General features: G+C 51.8%; 1 protein-coding gene across 1 annotated transcript in view; it reads right to left on the bottom strand.

Moving 5' to 3' along the window:
* RGL3 (ral guanine nucleotide dissociation stimulator like 3) overlaps nt 1–18,071 on the bottom strand; it is a 32,563-nt gene that overhangs the window by 13,452 nt on the left and 1,040 nt on the right. The window contains exons 3-12 of the mRNA XM_048487528.1: nt 16,892–17,106; nt 12,261–12,469; nt 10,453–10,586; nt 9,460–9,675; nt 7,068–7,171; nt 6,748–6,832; nt 3,504–3,596; nt 2,632–2,709; nt 1,754–1,786; nt 1–12 (exon numbers count right to left, since the gene is read on the bottom strand). The exon at nt 1–12 is cut by the window's left edge and continues 110 nt beyond it. Coding sequence (XP_048343485.1) covers nt 1–12; nt 1,754–1,786; nt 2,632–2,709; nt 3,504–3,596; nt 6,748–6,832; nt 7,068–7,171; nt 9,460–9,675; nt 10,453–10,586; nt 12,261–12,469; nt 16,892–17,106 — 1,179 coding nt within the window. The remainder of the gene's footprint in view (nt 13–1,753; nt 1,787–2,631; nt 2,710–3,503; nt 3,597–6,747; nt 6,833–7,067; nt 7,172–9,459; nt 9,676–10,452; nt 10,587–12,260; nt 12,470–16,891; nt 17,107–18,071) is intronic.

Below are 18,071 nucleotides of genomic sequence, written 5' to 3'. Positions count from 1 at the left end.
GGTCTCTGCTTCCTGGGGCACAGACGGAAGGGAGGGAGTGGACCACAGAGACCCTCAGCCACCCAGGCCCACCTTTATTTGCCTGCGCTGAGACTCAGTGGCGTATCTGCCAGGAGGACATGGCGGTCAACTGGCCCCAGGCGCCACCCATTAGATCACGTGGAGGGTGCTGTTGGAGTAAGAGACTTCTGCATGCCTGGACACCGGGGGGGGGGGGGGGGGCTGCTTATCTCACTCTAACTGTGTTGCTGCCTCTCTTGTTTGCCCTCCTTGCCTGGCCCAGGAGACCGCCCACTAACTTCCTTTCTTCCTCCATACTGGTCACTTCTCACCTGGCCTTTGTCCTGAGAACATGGACAATGGCTACCTGCCTTAGTGGGGCTTTCCCACTGAAGCAGTCTCTTACCTGCACACACGTGACGGTGCGTTAGAGCGCCCCCTTGTCGTAGTAGGGCAGTGATGGCGAACCTTTTCGAGACCGAGTGCCCAAAATGCAACCCAAAACCCACTTATTTATCGCAAAGTGCCAACACGGCAATTGAACCTGAATACTGAGGTTTTAGTTGAGAAAAAACGGGAGTAAGCTTGGTGGTAGTCGGTGGCTTTGCTTTGAAGCAACCGTGCAACTCTTCCAACGGGTGAATCATAACCCTAGGACAGTGGTGGCGAACCTTTGGCACTCCAGATGTTATGGACTACAATTTCCATTAGCCCCTGCCAGCATGGCCAATTGGCTATGCTGACAGGGGCTGATGGGAATTGTAGTCCATAACATCTGGAGTGCCAAAGGTTCGCCACCACGGCCCTAGGAGCAAGCCCCCTTGCCAGCAACTGAGCTTACTCCCAGGTAAAGGATTGTGCTTTCGTTCTTTGCATGAAAATCAGTGGGGTTTAACAGCGCTGAACAGGGTTACCCACACTGCTTCCCCAAAACTAGGTCTTAGGTTTAATGCTAATAACCGAGCCCCCCCATTTCCTTGGAGACCTTTGCAACTGTTGCAGGACACTTTCTGTCTCTCTTATCGGACTTCTGTTGCACAGATTCTGCAGTTCTCAGCTTCTCACTCACCTTGGGTCAGTTAATATTGCCTTTCGTGCCCCTTTCCCGCATTCTTAGTTTTGTGTCTGTGCATGTGCTTCAGCTTGATATGGGGAGGTTCTTTACAGTTCTGCTCCTTTGCATTCTGTTTTGTATGCAATAATAATCGAGCCCAGTGGCCCAGGCCAGCCTAGATGTGTGAGGGGAGGTAGGAGCGAATCTGTTTGCATGTGCCCACAGAGAGGGCTCCAAGTCCCACCTCTGGCACCCGTGCCATAGGTTCGCCACCACTGTCGTAGGGAAAGTAATCCTTAGATTAGAGTTTCTTCCTATCTACCTCTTACCTGAAACAAAGCTGTGAACTGGAGATGCTTGAATAAATTTACGTTTTTCCTTTTACATTTATCTCTTGGGAAGTTTCTATAAAACTGCACTCACACACACACGACTGGGCTGATCCATAATTCAACTAAATCTAGCAGGTGCCCGGCAGGCTGCGGCAGACTCCTGGCCCTGCTGCTCCTAAGCCTGCCGTGGACCTGCCTGACACCCCTCGGCCCAACCTTGCCAGGTTGCCCAGGACTGCCACCACCCTCCTCTGCTGTCTAAGGTGAGTGAGGCATGGGGGGCCCCAGGCGTGATTTCCCCCCAGTATGCCTCTGCTGAGACTCGGGCTCCCTCACCCCACCCCCAACTCTTTGGCTGCCCTTTTACCTTCCGCCTCTTCTCAAAATTGATGAGGTTGCCCTGAGGAACGGAAGAAAAGAAACGGTGATTAGCACAGCTGGAACAGACCGGGGGGGAGGGGGACAAAGAGGGGCAAATGCTTCATGTTCCTGATGTGGAGGGGAATTCTTGCACACCTCTGGTCCCAGATTCGGCCCCATCTTTCCAGGCAGAAGGTCTGTGGCTAGATGAGCCAACCACGGCCTCTGTGTCTCTGAGTGGGAAGTGCTGTCAAACTGCGTCCCGTTTATGGTGGCACCAGCCGTGGCCTCGGCCTAAAACTCTCCTGCGTGGCCAGCTGCTTCAGGTGCCACCATTTCCTGGCCAGATCTGAAGCCAGGATGAAATTAAAGCCAAGGGGGACCTCTGGGAACCTCCTGGATCAAGCAGAGCGCAACACACATAGACATGGATGTGTGACGCTCATCAACCCCAGGAGGCGGGGAATGACAACAAGGGCCAATTGGCTTCTCCTGTGGATACTCAATCAGATCAGGGACAGTGGTGTACCACTAATGGGAACATGGGGGATCCCATGTCCCCAGGCGCATGCCACTTCATCACTTGTGGGGGGGGTGCTGGGGGTGAGGGGGGTGCCGGGCCCAAGCCGCAAAACATGGCACCCCCCCTCCCAGGCTCCCTGTAGGCCGGTTTCTGCCCTCCCCACTCTGAGCCCCACCCTCTCCTGGCCTCCCTGCTGGCTCAAGTAAGTGGGGCATAGGGAGCCGGGCAGGGCGGTAGAGCATGGGTGGTGGTGGTGGGGTGGGCAGGGAGGCAGGATTGCCCCCAGGTGCAATTTAGGCCTGGTACGCCACTGATCAGGGGGAGCAGGATCTGTTTCCGCTTCTGTTTCCCAGCATGCTCACCTCCACGAAATCCGGAAGTGCTGTGTGCAGCATGATCAGATCGGTCAGGAAGGTGCCAAGATAGGGCACCGTGGGAAGCTGCAAGAGAACACAACAGGCTTTGTTGCAGTGGTGTAATGCCCATTGGGCAAAGTGGGCAGTTGCCCAAGGCAGAAATTTTTTGTCACGTGGGGGTGCCTCATTTCTAAGCCCTGCCCACTCTGGCTAAGCCCCGCCCACTCTGTACTGTGGCCCACAAGCCACCAGAGGCAGAGCAGGAGGACAGGGAGCTCCGCCTCCGGTGAACTTGGGCTGCTGGGGCCGTCCGGGAAGGGTGAGTGCTGTGGTTGGGCTGCTCCGCCCATGGGGGGGCATCAAACTCAGGTTTTGCCCAGGAAAACAGTTTGCCTAGGCACACCACTGCTTTGCTGCCTCCCCCTCCCATCTGCATTCAAGCACATTGAAATAGGTGAGTTGGGGGGGGGGGTTGGCTTTTGAGAGCATCCCTTTGAGTGTCCCTTTGAGAGTGCCCCTGCAAAGGATTTCCAAAGCAGAGGGAGTGGACAAAAGCAGCCAGGGGAAAGGGGAAAGGAAACACGAAGACGGGAAAAGTGGCAGAGGTCTCTGCCCTCTCAGAGCCCCCATTAATGGAGGAGTGGAAAGCGCCAAGACAAAAGAGGCTGCTTCAAGCTGCCTTCCACCCCACTCCCGAAGAGTGCAAAGCGTCGGAGCTGAATGTCAGAGCAAACAGTGACACCTGCTCGGAGAAGCCCAGTGCAAGTTGACTGACACAGAGACACGGAAAATGCCTGCCGAGGAGCAGCATAGGAAATGGTAGCCCCCCCACTTGGGGCCAGTGCCCCCCTTGTCCAGCAAAGGGCAGAGGGCCTCACCATTTTCTTGCTTGGAGCGTTCCGCTTCAGAGGAGTCCCGGCTGGCATCTGGGGGCTGCTGCCTCCATCCCTGGGGCCCAAAGCACCTTCATCCTGCAGAAGAGCCCCAGGAAAGTCAACAGGGCAGGGGCCCCAGGTCCAACTGAGAGCCAACGTGGCGTAAACTGTAAACCCAGCACTTATGTCACGCGTTTCAGGATTCAGCAAAAACCAGCACCAAAGGTGGGATTTTCATTATTTTCCCAGAAGGGCTGCCTGCAGGTTATCATGCTGCAATTCTCCCAGTGGCCCGCTGAGGGCACCAGAGGGTAGCCTCCCCTTTTGCCATCCAGTCATAAAGGCCACCCTGCAGGGCTTTCAAGGTGAGAGATATCAGGAGGTGGTTTGTCGTTGCCTGCCTCTGCCTGTCATGCCCCCAGCATTCCTGGGAGACCTCCTTTCCAAATACTAGCCAAGGTCAACCCTGCCTAGCTTCTAAGCTCTGACAAGATCAGGCTAGACTGGGTCATCCAGGGGAAAGGGAATGAATGGGATGAACCTGGAGAGATAAACTCTCACTGTAGTCTAGCTCAACCCCTCATTCCCTGTGAGAGGAGGAGGAGGAGGAGGACAAGAGGAGGAAAAGACAAGGAGGAGGAGGAACAGGAGGAGGAGGAGTTTGGATTTATACTCCTGAATCTCCTCAAAGAAACCAGCCAACTTTGATGAAGTTTGGATGATTGGGGACTCGTTTTGTGGGCAACAGGTTCACCTTCAATTGGGTGCCCATAGCATTTGCCCCTCCCAAGCAAACGTCAGCAACAAAAACCACTTCTAAAGATAAACCTACAAGATAAACTCCTACATTCCTGCTGGGTGACCTTGGGCTAGTCACAGTTGTCTCAGAACTCTCTCAGCCCCACCTAGTTCACAAGTTCTCCATTGTGAACAGTAGTGGCGCAGTGGTTAAGAGCAGGTGCACTCTAATCTGGAGGAACCGGGTTTGATTCCCCACTCTGCTGCTTGAGCTGTGGAGGCTTATCTGGGGAATTAAGATTAGCCTGTGCACTCCCACACACACGCCAGCTAGGTGACCTTGGGCAAGTCACAGTTCTTCTAAGTTCTCTTAGCCCCACCTACCTCACAAGGTGTTTGTTGTGAGGGGGGAAGGGCAAGGAGATTGTCAGCCCCTTTGAGTCTCCTACAGGAGAGAAAGGTGAGATATAAATCCAAACTCTTCTTCTAAGCAGTTTGGAATGAAAAGCTAAGACTAGTCAAACTGAAAAGGAGAAGCAACTTAACAGCAAACATAAGGAGAAAATCAAACGACCCAAACCTTAACAAAAAAACCCCAGAAGTTATAACAAAAGCAAACCAAGAACAGAAGCAGAAGCACACGGGGGGCGGGGGGGGGGGGAGTCAAACTGGGATACACTTATGCAGAAATTTAACAAAAGCAAACTGACAGTAAAGCAAGGGAAAATCACAAAATCAGTCTTTCCTTAAGTAAGGCAGGACTGTGTGGGCTTGTCCTAAGGCGTAACCTCCACCCCCACACACACCCAAAAAACCACCTGAACTGAAACAAAGAAAATCTGCTAGCCAACTAAACAACAGTAAAACAACTGAACAAATTACACATTAAACTTTTAGAACCAGGGGCCTAGGGAAACTTAAGTTTAAAGGGAGTCTTCAAACTTTAAACTATAACCCACCCACCCACTCCACCCCCAAAATAAATGTCGAATTTCGACTTTCGACTTTCTCTACAAATTAGGTTGCTTCTGTCTTGTATTTAAGGACGTTGTGAGAAGCATAAGAAAAAGCTAATTGCAGAGCGCTGTCCTCCTTGGTATTTTGGTGTTTTCCTTCTTTTTAAAGAAATAATTAAATTGTCACTGGTTGAACACTATAACGATAACTATTTACTTATTTTTTTGTAGATTATAAGCATTATTGTACTTTTGAAAAACCTTGACCTGCCTTTAACCGCCTTGAAGTATTACAAGGCCAGTTACCTATCTAGAATCAGGCTAGCTGTTATCTTTGTGTTAAGATTATACTGCTGAGCCGTTCTAACTGGATACAAATTGCTTTTTTCATTACTCCAGTGGGAGAGTTGTAATCATTTTTCCAAAACATCTGGTAATTGTGTTGTAAAAGTATTTTGGTTACTTATATGTAAATTGCCACTCCAGTGGGAGACACGATTTTTGAAGTATTTATTGTAGCCTGGTTGGTACAAGTTTTCTTCTTTTCATTTCGGTTGTGTACCTTCCCCTTTTTGCATAGCATGCTTTTGACAGAGTAGGCAGCTTAACAGCGGAAAGGTGCGTTACCAGAGTAGGATAAGCGCTGCTGTAAACGGCTTGGCACGGCACAAGAACAACTCAACACCACACAGCTGTTTCACTTCAAAGAAGGTTTTTATCTTTTTGGTGCAGGTTATATACAGTGAATCAATGAACAATCCGGCAGCATGCTTCGCAGCAACTAAGAAACCCTAACGGACAATGTACAATGAATATGCTCTGCCTATATACTATCACTGACCAATCACTGTGAAGGTCAATGGACTGGATCAAACTGGTTTGGTACAGTTGCATCAGGTTCTGCCAACTGTCTCTGTATGAAAGGTGCTGTCATCCAGATCACCATGATCTGCGCACAAGATGCATACTACATTTATTTTTATTCCCTGACAGCTTTTGCCATTCGGCATGGTTTAAGGTGACATATAAGGTGACATATATACCGACACGCACAAACAGCAATACGGTTCTTCAAAGTGCATACTTCTTGAATGCCCATCCCTTGCTCGAGCTCAGGACCTCCCCTCCGCCTGCCCCATAACGAGTTCCGCAGGGCCTGCAAGACTGAGCTATTCCACTGGGCCTTTGGGGAGACCAGCTGCTGATGTGGGTGCCCGAAACAATCTAAGACCCACTGCTCCCCTTTTAAGAGGAGTTTTGATAGTCGGATGCCATCTATTTTAATTGGGTTTGATAATTGAATGCTGCATTTTAACTCTTAACTTTGTATTTATTTTGTTTCTGTTTGTTTGTTGGTGCTGTAAACCGCCCTGAGCCCTCCAGGGGAGGGCGGTATAAAAGTGAAAGAATCAATCAATCAATTAATCAATCAGTCAATCTCCTTCCGGTCAAGTTCTGCCTGTCTCAGCCACCCCCTCCTGTCCTTTCTTCTGTATTCCCCACAGCACAGTGTTTGGATCCCCCCCCCCCCTTGGCCCACACAGCTGGGCTACCTGCAACAGGATTTCTCGGCAATTCAAGTGATTGTTGTCTTCAGAGAAGATCTGAGAGAGCTTTTGAAAGGTGATCCTGGTGTTCCTGTGGGCGGGGGGAGGAGAGCGGGCCTTCATGAGTAGAACAGCCTGACCCACAGCCAACCCGATGACCCACCCCTCCAAGAAGCACCCACTCTAGCTGGCGGAAGCTTGCTGGGTCATGAGTGGAAGACTTCTCCATCCCTGCTTGGGGGCAATCCCTGAAGCCGACCCTCACCACAAGGGGTATGAGCTTGGCAGAGCTCAAAGAGGGCCAGAATTCACCAGCCAAGGCTCACCTGTTGACTGCAGACCAGGTGCGCTTGAGGCGATAGATGGGGTTGGACTGCAAAGCGGAGAGGATGGCATACAGCGAGGAGAAGTTCCGCAGAACCCGGCAGTGCTGCACAGTGGGAGGGAATGGCTTAAAGGAGGTTCCAGGCAGAGGTGGGATCCAGCAGGTTCTCACAGGTTCCCGAGAGTAGGTTACTAATTATTTGTGTGTGCTGAGAGGGGGTTACTAATTGGTGATTTTGCCACGTGATTTTTGCCTTAGTTACGCCCCTCCTCTCAGCAGTAGCGCGCAGAACTTGAAGCAGTCTAGCAGGAGGTGCACCAGCGGGCGTGGCAGCCTGCGCCTCTGGGCGTGCGTATCTCAAGCTTCCTGCCCAAGGACCTGCAGTGCAGCCGCCAAGGGCCCTTGCCACAGCCCCGCCTTCAGGAATGCCCTACTCCCTGGCCATGCCCGCCACTCCCCCGCCGTGCCTCGGGCTCCAGTCTCCACATTGGCTTACGGGCCACAGTTTGAATCCCACCACCATGGGAACCTGTTACTAAAATTTTTGGATCCCACCACTGGTTCCAGGGATATGTTTAAGATTAAATGGCAAAAAAGTATTCCAAGTACTTCGATGCAATTGATTGGTGTGTTAGTTAATTATACCAGTTTTAATTGACGGCTCAGAGTGAAGGGAAAGCTTTTCTATTACATAATTCTGATGCATTATTATAACACCAAACAAAACCTAAACATCTGTCCTTAAAAACTGGAAAGACCCACTATATGAATTTGTTCAAGTAATTTTAACTCACTTGATTTATTATCTGCTGGATATCTGCTGTGGAGAAATTCCCTCCACCCAAAAATTCAGGCAGAAGTTTCATTCACCGGGACTGCACTCTGTTCATGCACAGGAACCCAGCTGGAAACTAGTAGCGTGCAAAAAGGAGGGGGCTGAGGAAAGGAACCATGAAGCTCCAAGTCCAGAGGACTCAACCTCTTGGTTATGCTCGTGAATCCAGTTAATGGCATATTTAGGGGGCAGAGGGGGTAGATGGCCCAGGTGCCACTCACCTGGGTCATGTGGGGGTGCATTTCAGTCATCTGCCAATTCCCTCTCTCCCTCCTGCGCCCAGCCCAGAGGCGTAGCTAGGGAAAATGGAGCCTAGTGCAAAATCTGAGTTTTGCTGCCCCACCCCCACCCCATGTTGGTTTGTGTTTTTTGTATTTTTCAGTGTTTTTCTCGGTTTTAGGCCTGCAGGGGCGCAGTTTTTTTGGCTAGTAGCATCATAATTTCAGGGTATCTTTAGGAGACTATTCTGATGATACCAGCCAGGTTTGGTGAAGTTTGGTTCAGGGGGTCCAAAGTTATGGACTCTCAAAGGTGTAGCCCCCATCTCCTATTTAGCTACCATTGGAAACAATGGGGGATGGGGCACCCCCTTTGGGAGCCCATAACTTTGGACCTCCTGAACCAAACTTCACCAAACCTGGTTGGTATCATCAGCAGAGTTTCCTGAAAGATCCCTGAAATTTTGGTGCTGCTAGCCTAAAAACTGCACCCCTTGAAGGCCAAAAACTGAAAAACACTAAAAATACAAAAACCAAACCTGAAATTTTTGCTCCCCCTCAGGCGCAAGCCCGGTGCAACGCGCACCCCCTGGCCCCCTTGTAGCTCCACCTCTGGGGCAGAGGGGGGAGATGACCCAGGTGCCTCACCTGGGTCATGTGGGGGGGGGTGCATTTCGGCCATCTGCCACCTCCCTCTCTCCCTCCTGTACCCAGCCTCCAGCCAAACTCCTCCTGCCCACCCACCATGTTCCCCTCACCCCTGCGGGGCCACTCGGAGGAACGGGGGAAGTTAGCTTTCCTCTGCCCCTCCAAGCAGTGTGGTGGCAGTAGAGGGAGTTTGGCAGTTTTGCAAACAAAAGGGTATCAAAACAGTTTTTGAACATACCCTGTTTCCCCGAATATAAGACATCCCTTGAAAATAAGACGTAGTAGAGGTTTTGCTGAAGTGCGAAATATAAGGCATCCCCCAAAAGTAAGACATAGCAAAGTTTTTGTTTGGAAGCATGCCCGACGAACAGAACACAGAAAAATAAGACATCCCCTGAAAATAAGACATAGCGCATCTTTGGGAGCAAAAATTAATATAAGACACTGTCTTATTTTCGGGGAAACAGGGTAGATACATTTATGCAAACATATATGTTTTTTTTCTTGAACTTCCCAAAAACTTTAAAAATGAAAATAAATGGCAGAAGAAGAGAAGGGGGGGGGAGATGCTCCTCTATCTCCTGCCCACCCACCCCTCAAATGGACGAGACCTTCTTTCCTTGTTTCGTCAACCCAGTGTGTGAGCCGATACTCCAAGACTCTTTACCAACACTGCCCCGCCCCACGCTCACCTGGGCAATTTCGATCCATTTCTCCAGCAAGTGGGCACGCTGGGGAACATGCAAGGTCAGGTCTTCAAGGACAGATGCGATGACACAGCTGGTCACTGCGTTGAACTGGGCCACCGTGGCCCGGACGCTGGGAGCCACGTGCTGCTTCTCCTTCTTGTCTCGCTGAGACCACACACAACCCAGGCAATGGAATGGCCGCACAGCCTGGAAGAGGTCCTGAGAGGGAGGGACAGCAGAAAGAAGGAAGGAGATGCAAGACGGCCCCTCAAAGCAGACCTTGCAGGGGGGAGGGACTGGTCCTCCTGAAAGAGACAAGAAGAGCTGTGCTGTTGAGGCAGGGCAGGATTCGTATTCTGTTCCCACTGGATGGATCCCACTAGGCCTGCATTTACATGAGTCTTGGCTTCTACTTTCTGTACTTGCTCCCAGTAAATCATTCAGTTTTATCTCCCAGGGAAGGAACTATCACCTCCACAGTGGAATAGCTTCCATGGGACAGGGTGGGGACAGGCACCCTGGGCGGCTGTTGTTGGGGTCGTGTGGGTTGTTGGGGTCATGCCCCACACACCCCTCCTCCTTTCCCCTTGCCCTGCCTGGCCTGGCCGAGGCTGCTACCCGGTGGTCAGACCCGGTGGAGGCTGCTACCAGGTGCCCCTGCCTAGTCCCGCCACCGACTAAGGTAAGTGGGGCATGGGGGGGGGGCAGAAAACTTGAGTGTCTGCCCCTGTCTCTACACACACACACACACACACACACACACACACACACACACACACACACACACACACACACACACACACACACACACACACACACACACACACACACACACACACACACACACACACACACACACACACACACACACACACACACACACACACACACACACACACACACACACACACTTCAAGAAGCAGACTTTATGCCAATCTCTATTCAAAGCTATTCTTGGTTCCCCCGCCCCCATTTGCTTCTGTGACGCTTACTCACAGAATCCATCCGAGTCAGTTGCTCGGCCACTTCCTCCACCGCAAAGGACAGCAGGGCTGGGAACTCCTTGTCGGCTCCTGGCTCAACTGCCCCTGGTATAACCTGGGGTAACCCCACCCCAGAGATCTTTCCACCTGTATGGCAGCAAGACAAGATCAGGTCAAGGTGTAAGCGCCACTTTTAGGGGAAGGCAGGCTAGAACAAACTCACTGCTCGGGCTAAGACGGGCTTCCCATGGTGGTGCAACAGACACTCAATGGGGTAATACCGGATCCAACTTTATTGCTGGAGAAGCAAGTTGATGCAGTTGCAAACCAGGCATTCCTGCAGCGTAACACGGCTCAGAAGATGGCTCCCTCAGCAGACCGAGCCACAGGGATCGATGTGACAGTTCCTCATGGCCAGACGACTGCAGTGCACTTCACATGGGTCTTCTTTTGAAGACCACTCGGAATTTCGTTTTTTAAAATTTCAATAAGCCTTTATTGGCATACAGAACATACAATATAAATACAGTTAAAATTACTAGATAAAACTTCACACTGGATCATAAGTTCAGTTCACAAACCTCAGCCAGAAACTTTGCCACTGCGAGACAACGGTCAAGGTCATTACAGTTTAAGAGCATATTTACTTTATCAAGCTCTGTCAGGGTTTTCATAGAGTCAATGATTGGTACTAATAAGCTGGATCTTGGTTTCTGGTAAAGTGGGCAGTGGAGGAGAATGTGTGCAATGGAATCCAACTGCCCTGGGCTGCAGGGGCAAAGCCTCTTATTGTTTGGTAGACCCTTGAGTCTTCCTCTATGGAGCGGGGATGGCATAATGTTACATCTAGCCAGCATGTAGGCTCTCCTATATATAGGGTTGGTAAGCGCTGCAATATAGTAGGCTGGGTTTCCCTGCACAGATGGAATTGCCACATTCGTTGGCGAGCAGGATTTGTTGGCCAAGGAATTTCGCATTTGCACAGAATGCTGCAGCTTAACAGCTATCAGGTGCCAAGCAAAATCTGCACACATTCTGCAGTCACTCTGCTAATGACCAGGTTCTGCAAAACCCGGAAGCAGTTCCAAGCCACGCCTCAGGGCCCTTCCCTCTGGAGGTGGCCGGCACTGGACCAGAGACCTTCTCCAAGGCAAGCTCCAGGCTGCCGTCTTCCTCTAGGTTTCCCACTTGCCAGGCCAGAGAGGCAGAACCCAGCTGGGTAGACGGCGGCTGCTTCAGTGCCCAGGACCTCAACCCTCCATTGGAACCAGGCAGCTTCTGAGCTTAGGTGGAGCCTGGCTCCCCACACATGACGCCCAGCTCGAAACACTGGCCCAATCCTTGGCCTACTCTGTGTCCTTGCCCAAGACAGGACAGCTCCTGGCAGGGGGCATCCATTGAAAATGCTGGGGGGGGGGGAGAGAATTAGGACTAATAAAAGGAAACACTTCTTCACGCAACGTGTGATTGGTGTTTGGAATATGCTGCCACAGGAGGTGGTGATGGCCACTAACCTGGATAGCTTTAAAAGGGGCTTGGACAGATTTATGGAGAAGTTGATCTCTGGCTACCAATCTTGATCCTCCTTGATCTGAGATTGCAAATGCCTTAACAGACTAGGTGCTTGGGAGCAACAGCAGCAGAAGGCCATTGCTTTCGCATCCTGCATGTGAGCTCCCAAAGGTACCTGGTGGGCCACTGCGAGTAGCAGAGAGCTGGACTACATGGACTCTGGTCTGATCCAGCTGGCTTGTTCTTGTGTTCTTATGTTCTTATGACAGCAAACTGCTCGCGTCAGGGATGACCCTGGAGATGTCCTACCGTTGGCCTCGCTGACGTCTCCTCCACAGGCCTCCTCCTCCTCCTTCTTGGGGACTAGGAGGAGGCTCTTCGCCAAAGCACACGCCGGGGTGCCCGGGGCAAACTGGTGCAAGAAGTGGAGCACTCTGTGCAGACTGGGGTGCTCGGGGGGCTCCCAGAAATCCTCAGGGTGATCCTGCAGCCAGAGATGCAGCACACGCAGCACCACCCTGCAGTCAGAAGGGAAACACAGTCCAAGAGGGGAAGGGATGACTCTGGCATCCCCACTCATCCAAGCCCAGAATCAGCCTCACTGGTCAACTTCCATCATCTGCCCAGTTCATGCTGTTCCACCCCAACAAAACGTTTCTGCTCATCTAGGGCCTCCATTTTCCCTGGTTGCTCTCGGGCACCAGCCCCCTGTCCTAAAGGCTCCCCCGTGACTCCACATAGAGGTCTGTCCTGGGCCAGTGCTATTCAATATTTTTGCCAGTGACTTGGATGATGGAACAGAGGGCACCAAATTAGGCGGGGTAGTTAATAACCCAGAGGACAAGGCAGTGGTGGGATCCAAAATTTTTAGTAACAGGTTCCCTTGGTGGTGGGATTTAAACAGTGGCGTAGCGCCAATGGGGCTGAGCAGGGCACGATGGGGGCGTGGCCAGGCATTCCGGGGGCGGGGCATTAATAATTTCTCTGTTACTGTAAAAAACTCTTACTGTAAAAAAAAGTTCCTAATTTCCAGCTGGTATCTTTCTGTCCATAATTTAAACTCATTATAGCAAGTCCTATCGTCTACTGCCAACAGAAACAACTACTTCTCCTCTAATTGGCTGCCTGTCAAATACTTAATACTTTCAAATACTTAATTTTGTTTCTAGAAATCAAAAGAAGGATACTTTCCTTAAACAAGGAACTTGACCATATTTCTAAAACACGTTTTTAAAACAGCCCAACAGGGAGAATTATCCCGTTTTCTACCTTCGCTAACCAGCCACATAGGAAACAACAGGACTTCATGATTTGTGGACCTAATGGAATTTCTAATGGAAAAGCAGACCCAATTAGTAACCCCCTCTCGGCACACACAAATAATTAGTAACCCACTCTTGGGAACTGGTGAGAACCTGCTGGATCCCACCTCTGGGACAGGGTCAGAATTCAAAACGATTTGGACAGATTGGAGAGTCGGGCTAAAACTAACAAAATGAATCTCAATAGAGTTAAGTGTAAGATGCTACTCTTAGGCAGGAAAAATGGAAAGCAGAGATACAGGATGGATGACGCCTGGCTTGACAACAGTACATGTGAAAGGGATCTGAATATGAGTCAGCAGTGTGATGCGGCAGCCAAGAAGGCCAACACAATTCTGGGCTGCATCAATCAAAGTATATGGTCCAGATCGAGGGACGTTATAGTACCACTCTGTTCTGTATTGGTCAGACACAGACCTGGAATACTGTGTTCAGTTCTGGGCACTGAAATGCAAGAAGGATATTGACAAGCTGGAACGTGTCCAGAGGAGGGCAACCAAAATGGTGAAAGGTCTGAAATCCATGCCCTATGAGGAATGTCTTAGGGAGCTAGGTATGTTTAATCTGGAGAAGAGAAGGTTAAAGGGTGACATCATAGCCAAGTTTAGATATTTGAAGGGATGTCATGTTGGTGGGGGAGCAAGATTGTTTTCTGCTGCTCCAGAGACTAGGACCAGGAGTAATAGGTTCAAGGTACAAGAAAAGAGATTCCACCTAAACATCAGTGAAAACTTCCTGACCGTAAGAGCTGTTCAACAATGGAATTCACTGCCTCAGAGTGCGATGGAGTCTCCGTCTTTGGAGGCTTGTAAACAGAGTCTGGACGGCCATCTGTCAGGAATGCTTTGATGGTGAGTTTCCGCATGGCAGGGGGTTGGACTTGAGGGCCCTGGTGACCTATTCCAACTCTATGATTCTATATTAAGACTTCCTGCCTTCAAATAATAAAAGGAGTAGCTTGCAGATGGCCTCTTCTCCAGTTCCAATGGCTCAAGAGATAGCCCCGTGACAGTCTTTGGACCCTGGATGCAGCTCCCCTCCCCTCCCTTGCATGCCACCCCCTCCCTCCCCTCCCTTGCATGCCACCCCTCCCCTCCCCCACTCCCCTCCCTTGCATGCCACCCCTCATTTGCAAAGGCCACCACTGTTTTCCTCTGGCCGCACTTGTGTTTCACAGTGGGAGCTGCCTGAGGGAGGGGCGTTTTGCTGACAGGTGCTTTTGAAACTATTTTTTCTACTCCCAAGGTGGGAAGAGAGGGAGAGAGAGAAGGGAAATCCCAGGGCCCAATGAGATAATATTCTCAGAGCTCCATGGCTGGAGCTCCCAGGATCTGAGATCAGAATGCTGAGCCAAGGGAGCAGGCTTTAAAAAAAAAAAACCCTCCTCCCCTCACAGCAGCCCTGATCTGAATCAGGACCCGTCTGCCTGATAAGCAACTTTGGAAAACGCCCAGAGTGTCTCATAGGGAGCACCCAAGCATGTCGCATGGCGAAGGCCTGTGGGGGTGGGGGAGCAGGAAAGGAGGGGGAGCAGCAATCTTGGCCCCCGTCCCATTCCTGGGTCATCGCTGCTGAGCAAGTGAAGGCAGAAAGGGAGGAGAAGCAGAAGCAGGCGGAACAGGCGGAGCAAGTGAAGGCAGAAAGGGAGGAGAAGCAGAAGCAGAAGCAGGCGGAACAGGCGGAGCAAGTGAAGGCAGAAAGGGAGGAGAAGCAGAAGCAGAAGCAGGTGGAACAGGCGGAGCAAGTGAAGGCAGAAAGGGAGGAGAAGCAGAAGCAGGCGGAACAGGCAGAGCAAGTGAAGGCAGAAAGGGAGGAGAAGCAGAAGCAGAAGCAGGTGGAACAGGCGGAGCAAGTGAAGGCAGAAAGGGAGGAGAAGCAGAAGCAGGCGGAACAGGCGGAGCAAATGAAGGCAGAAAGGGAGGAGAAGCAGAAGCAGATGGAACAGGCAGAGCAAGTGAAGGCAGAAAGGGAGGAGAAGCAGAAGCAGAAGCAGGTGGAACAGGCGGAGCAAATGAAGGCAGAAAGGGAGGAGAAGCAGAAGCAGAAGCAGGAACAGGCTGAGCCATGAAGAGTGAGAGATGGAATGGAGCAATCCAGAAAGGGAGGAGAAGCAGAAGCAGAAGCAGGTGGAACAGGCGGAGCAAATGAAGGCAGAAAGGGAGGAGAAGCAGAAGCAGGCGGAACAGGCGGAGCAAGTGAAGGCAGAAAGGGAGGAGAAGCAGAAGCAGAAGCAGGTGGAACAGGCGGAGCAAATGAAGGCAGAAAGGGAGGAGAAGCAGAAGCAGAAGCAGGTGGAACAGGCGGAGCAAATGAAGGCAGAAAGGGAGGAGAAGCAGAAGCAGGCGGAACAGGCGGAGCAAGTGAAGGCAGAAAGGGAGGAGAAGCAGAAGCAGAAGCAGGCGGAACAGGCGGAGCAAGTGAAGGCAGAAAGGGAGGAGAAGCAGAAGCAGAAGCAGGTGGAACAAGGTGGAGATGGAATGGAGCAAGTGAAAGAAAGGAGCAGGTGGAATCAGAATGCTAAGCAGAGTGAAGGGGCAGAACAAGGGGAGGAGTAAGAGGTGGAGCCCCAGACAGAGGCGGAGCAAATGAAGGCAGAAAGGGAGGAGAAGCAGAAGCAGGCGGAACAGGCAGAGCAAGTGAAGGCAGAAAGGGAGGAGAAGCAGAAGCAGAAGCAGGTGGAACAGGCGGAGCAAATGAAGGCAGAAAGGGAGGAGAAGCAGAAGCAGGCGGAACAGGCGGAGCAAATGAAGGCAGAAAGGGAGGAGAAGCAGAAGCAGGCAGAACAGGCAGAGCAAGTGAAGGCAGAAAGGGAGGAGAAGCAGAAGCAGAAGCAGGTGGAACAGGCGGAGCAAATGAAGGCAGAAAGGGAGGAGAAGCAGAAGCAGGCGGAACAGGCGGAGCAAGTGAAGGCAGAAAGGGAGGAGAAGCAGAAGCAGAAGCGAAGCAGGCGGAACAATCGGGGCTTCTCCTCCCTTCTGCCTCCATTTGCTCAGCAGCGACAACCCAGGACGAGGCCAAGACTGCAGCTACCTGGCATGACAACTGAGTTCCAGATTACAGAGGTCAGTTCCCCGGCAGAAAAATCAACCCCAGTGAGGTCACTTCTCTGGCATACATTTTGCCCTTCTCAGGATCCACCAGGGGCGTATCTGCCAGAGGAACATGGGGTGTCACACGTCCCTGGGCGCACACCATCTAATCACGGGGGGTGGGGGTCGGGCCCAGGCCGCACTTGCTGACTCCGGGCAGTAGGCCTGGGCACTGGGGGCAGGGGAGGATTCAGATTTTGCCCCCGGGGTCCGTTTCCCCTAGATACGCCTCTGGGATTCTCTTGGAATCCAAAATCTCTCGGGATTTCCCAACCAGAGTTCGCAACCCTTGCACTGGAGTATGTTCCACATTTTCTGCCACAGGATAATTTGCGCCGGATTTTGCCGGCTGCTCCCAACAAGGCTTCTTGCTCTGCGTGGGTTACCTCAGATGGGCGTGGCCTCGAGACAGCAAGGGCCAAACATCCTCCCCACGCCCCTTCCCTGCCCTCCCCCCCCCTGCTCTGCCACTTCTGGATGCCTTCCTTGGGAACTCCTCCCCTCGCACGGCCCTTGCTCACGGCCTTACTTGACTGGCCCCAGCGGCAGCAGCAGCTCCAGCACTTCCTTTGGGGTGGCGAAGACCTGGTAGGTGGCCAGGAAGCTCGTGATGTAGCTGAGGTCACCCTCCGCCCCAGAGGCCAGCAGCCACCTGACCAAGGCAGAGAGGGTTCCGGCCCGCAGCATCCGCCTCTTGCGCGTGTGGTAGTGCATGAAGGGGCAGCTCTGCAGGTTGGCATTCCCCTGGCAGGAGAAGGAGGGAGGGGGTGCGATTATCACCAAGGTGGCAGGGATGCATTTTTAATACTTCTTGTATACTGTGAAAAGCAGGGGGTGGGGGCTGGGACAATGGCACATGCTACACACTCGTATGATTGTATACATTTTTATCACATGCTTCCTCCACAAAACTTGAGGCCTCCTTGGGAATTGATCTCCCTCCTCCACCACCATTCACATTTATGAGCATGTTACTAGCAGCAAACCCTGTTGCGAAGAGGGAGATGCAGCAGGCCCTAGGACAGGGTGGAAGAAGAAGAGTTTGGATTTATATCCCCGCCCCTTTATCTCCTGTAAGGAGACTTAAAGGGGATTACAATCTCCTTTCCCTCCTGCCCCCACAAACACCCTGTGAGGGGCGGGGGCTGAGAGGGTCCAGAGCAGGGGTCTGCAACCTGCGGCTCTCCAGATGTTCATGGGCTACAATTGGCCATGGTAGCAGGGGCTGATGGGAATTGTAGTCCATGGATATCTGAAGAGCCGCAGGTTGCAGACCACTGGTCCAGAGGTGGGATCCAACCAGTTCTCAGAGAAGTGGTTACTAATTTTTTCTGAGTGCCGAGAAGGGGTTACTAAAGCAACCTCCCTGCCCAATAGGGACTGGAGGTGCGTGTGTGCGGCGGCGCCACTGTTTGAATCCCACCACCATCGGAACCTGTTATTAAAATTTTTGGATCCCACCACTGCCCTGGTCCAGAGAGAACTGTGACTTTAGCCCGAGGTCACTCAGTTGGCACGTGTTGGAGTGCACAAGCGATTCTGGTTCCACAGATAAGCCTCCACACCTCCAGTGGCAGAGCAGGGAATCAAACCCTGTTCTCCACATTAGAGTGCACCTGCTCTTAACCACTGCCCAGCCTGGTCGGCCAAAAGCTCCGCCAAATCCCAGGGCAAATAAGGGTGGGCCCGCTTTGGCTGCCCCCTGTTGC

Source organism: Sphaerodactylus townsendi, linkage group LG03 (assembly GCF_021028975.2).
Source record: "Sphaerodactylus townsendi isolate TG3544 linkage group LG03, MPM_Stown_v2.3, whole genome shotgun sequence".
NCBI classification, from domain to species: Eukaryota; Metazoa; Chordata; class Lepidosauria; order Squamata; family Sphaerodactylidae; genus Sphaerodactylus; species Sphaerodactylus townsendi.
Note: the sequence above shows the minus strand (reverse complement) of the source record. Positions and strands in the feature narration are given on the sequence as shown.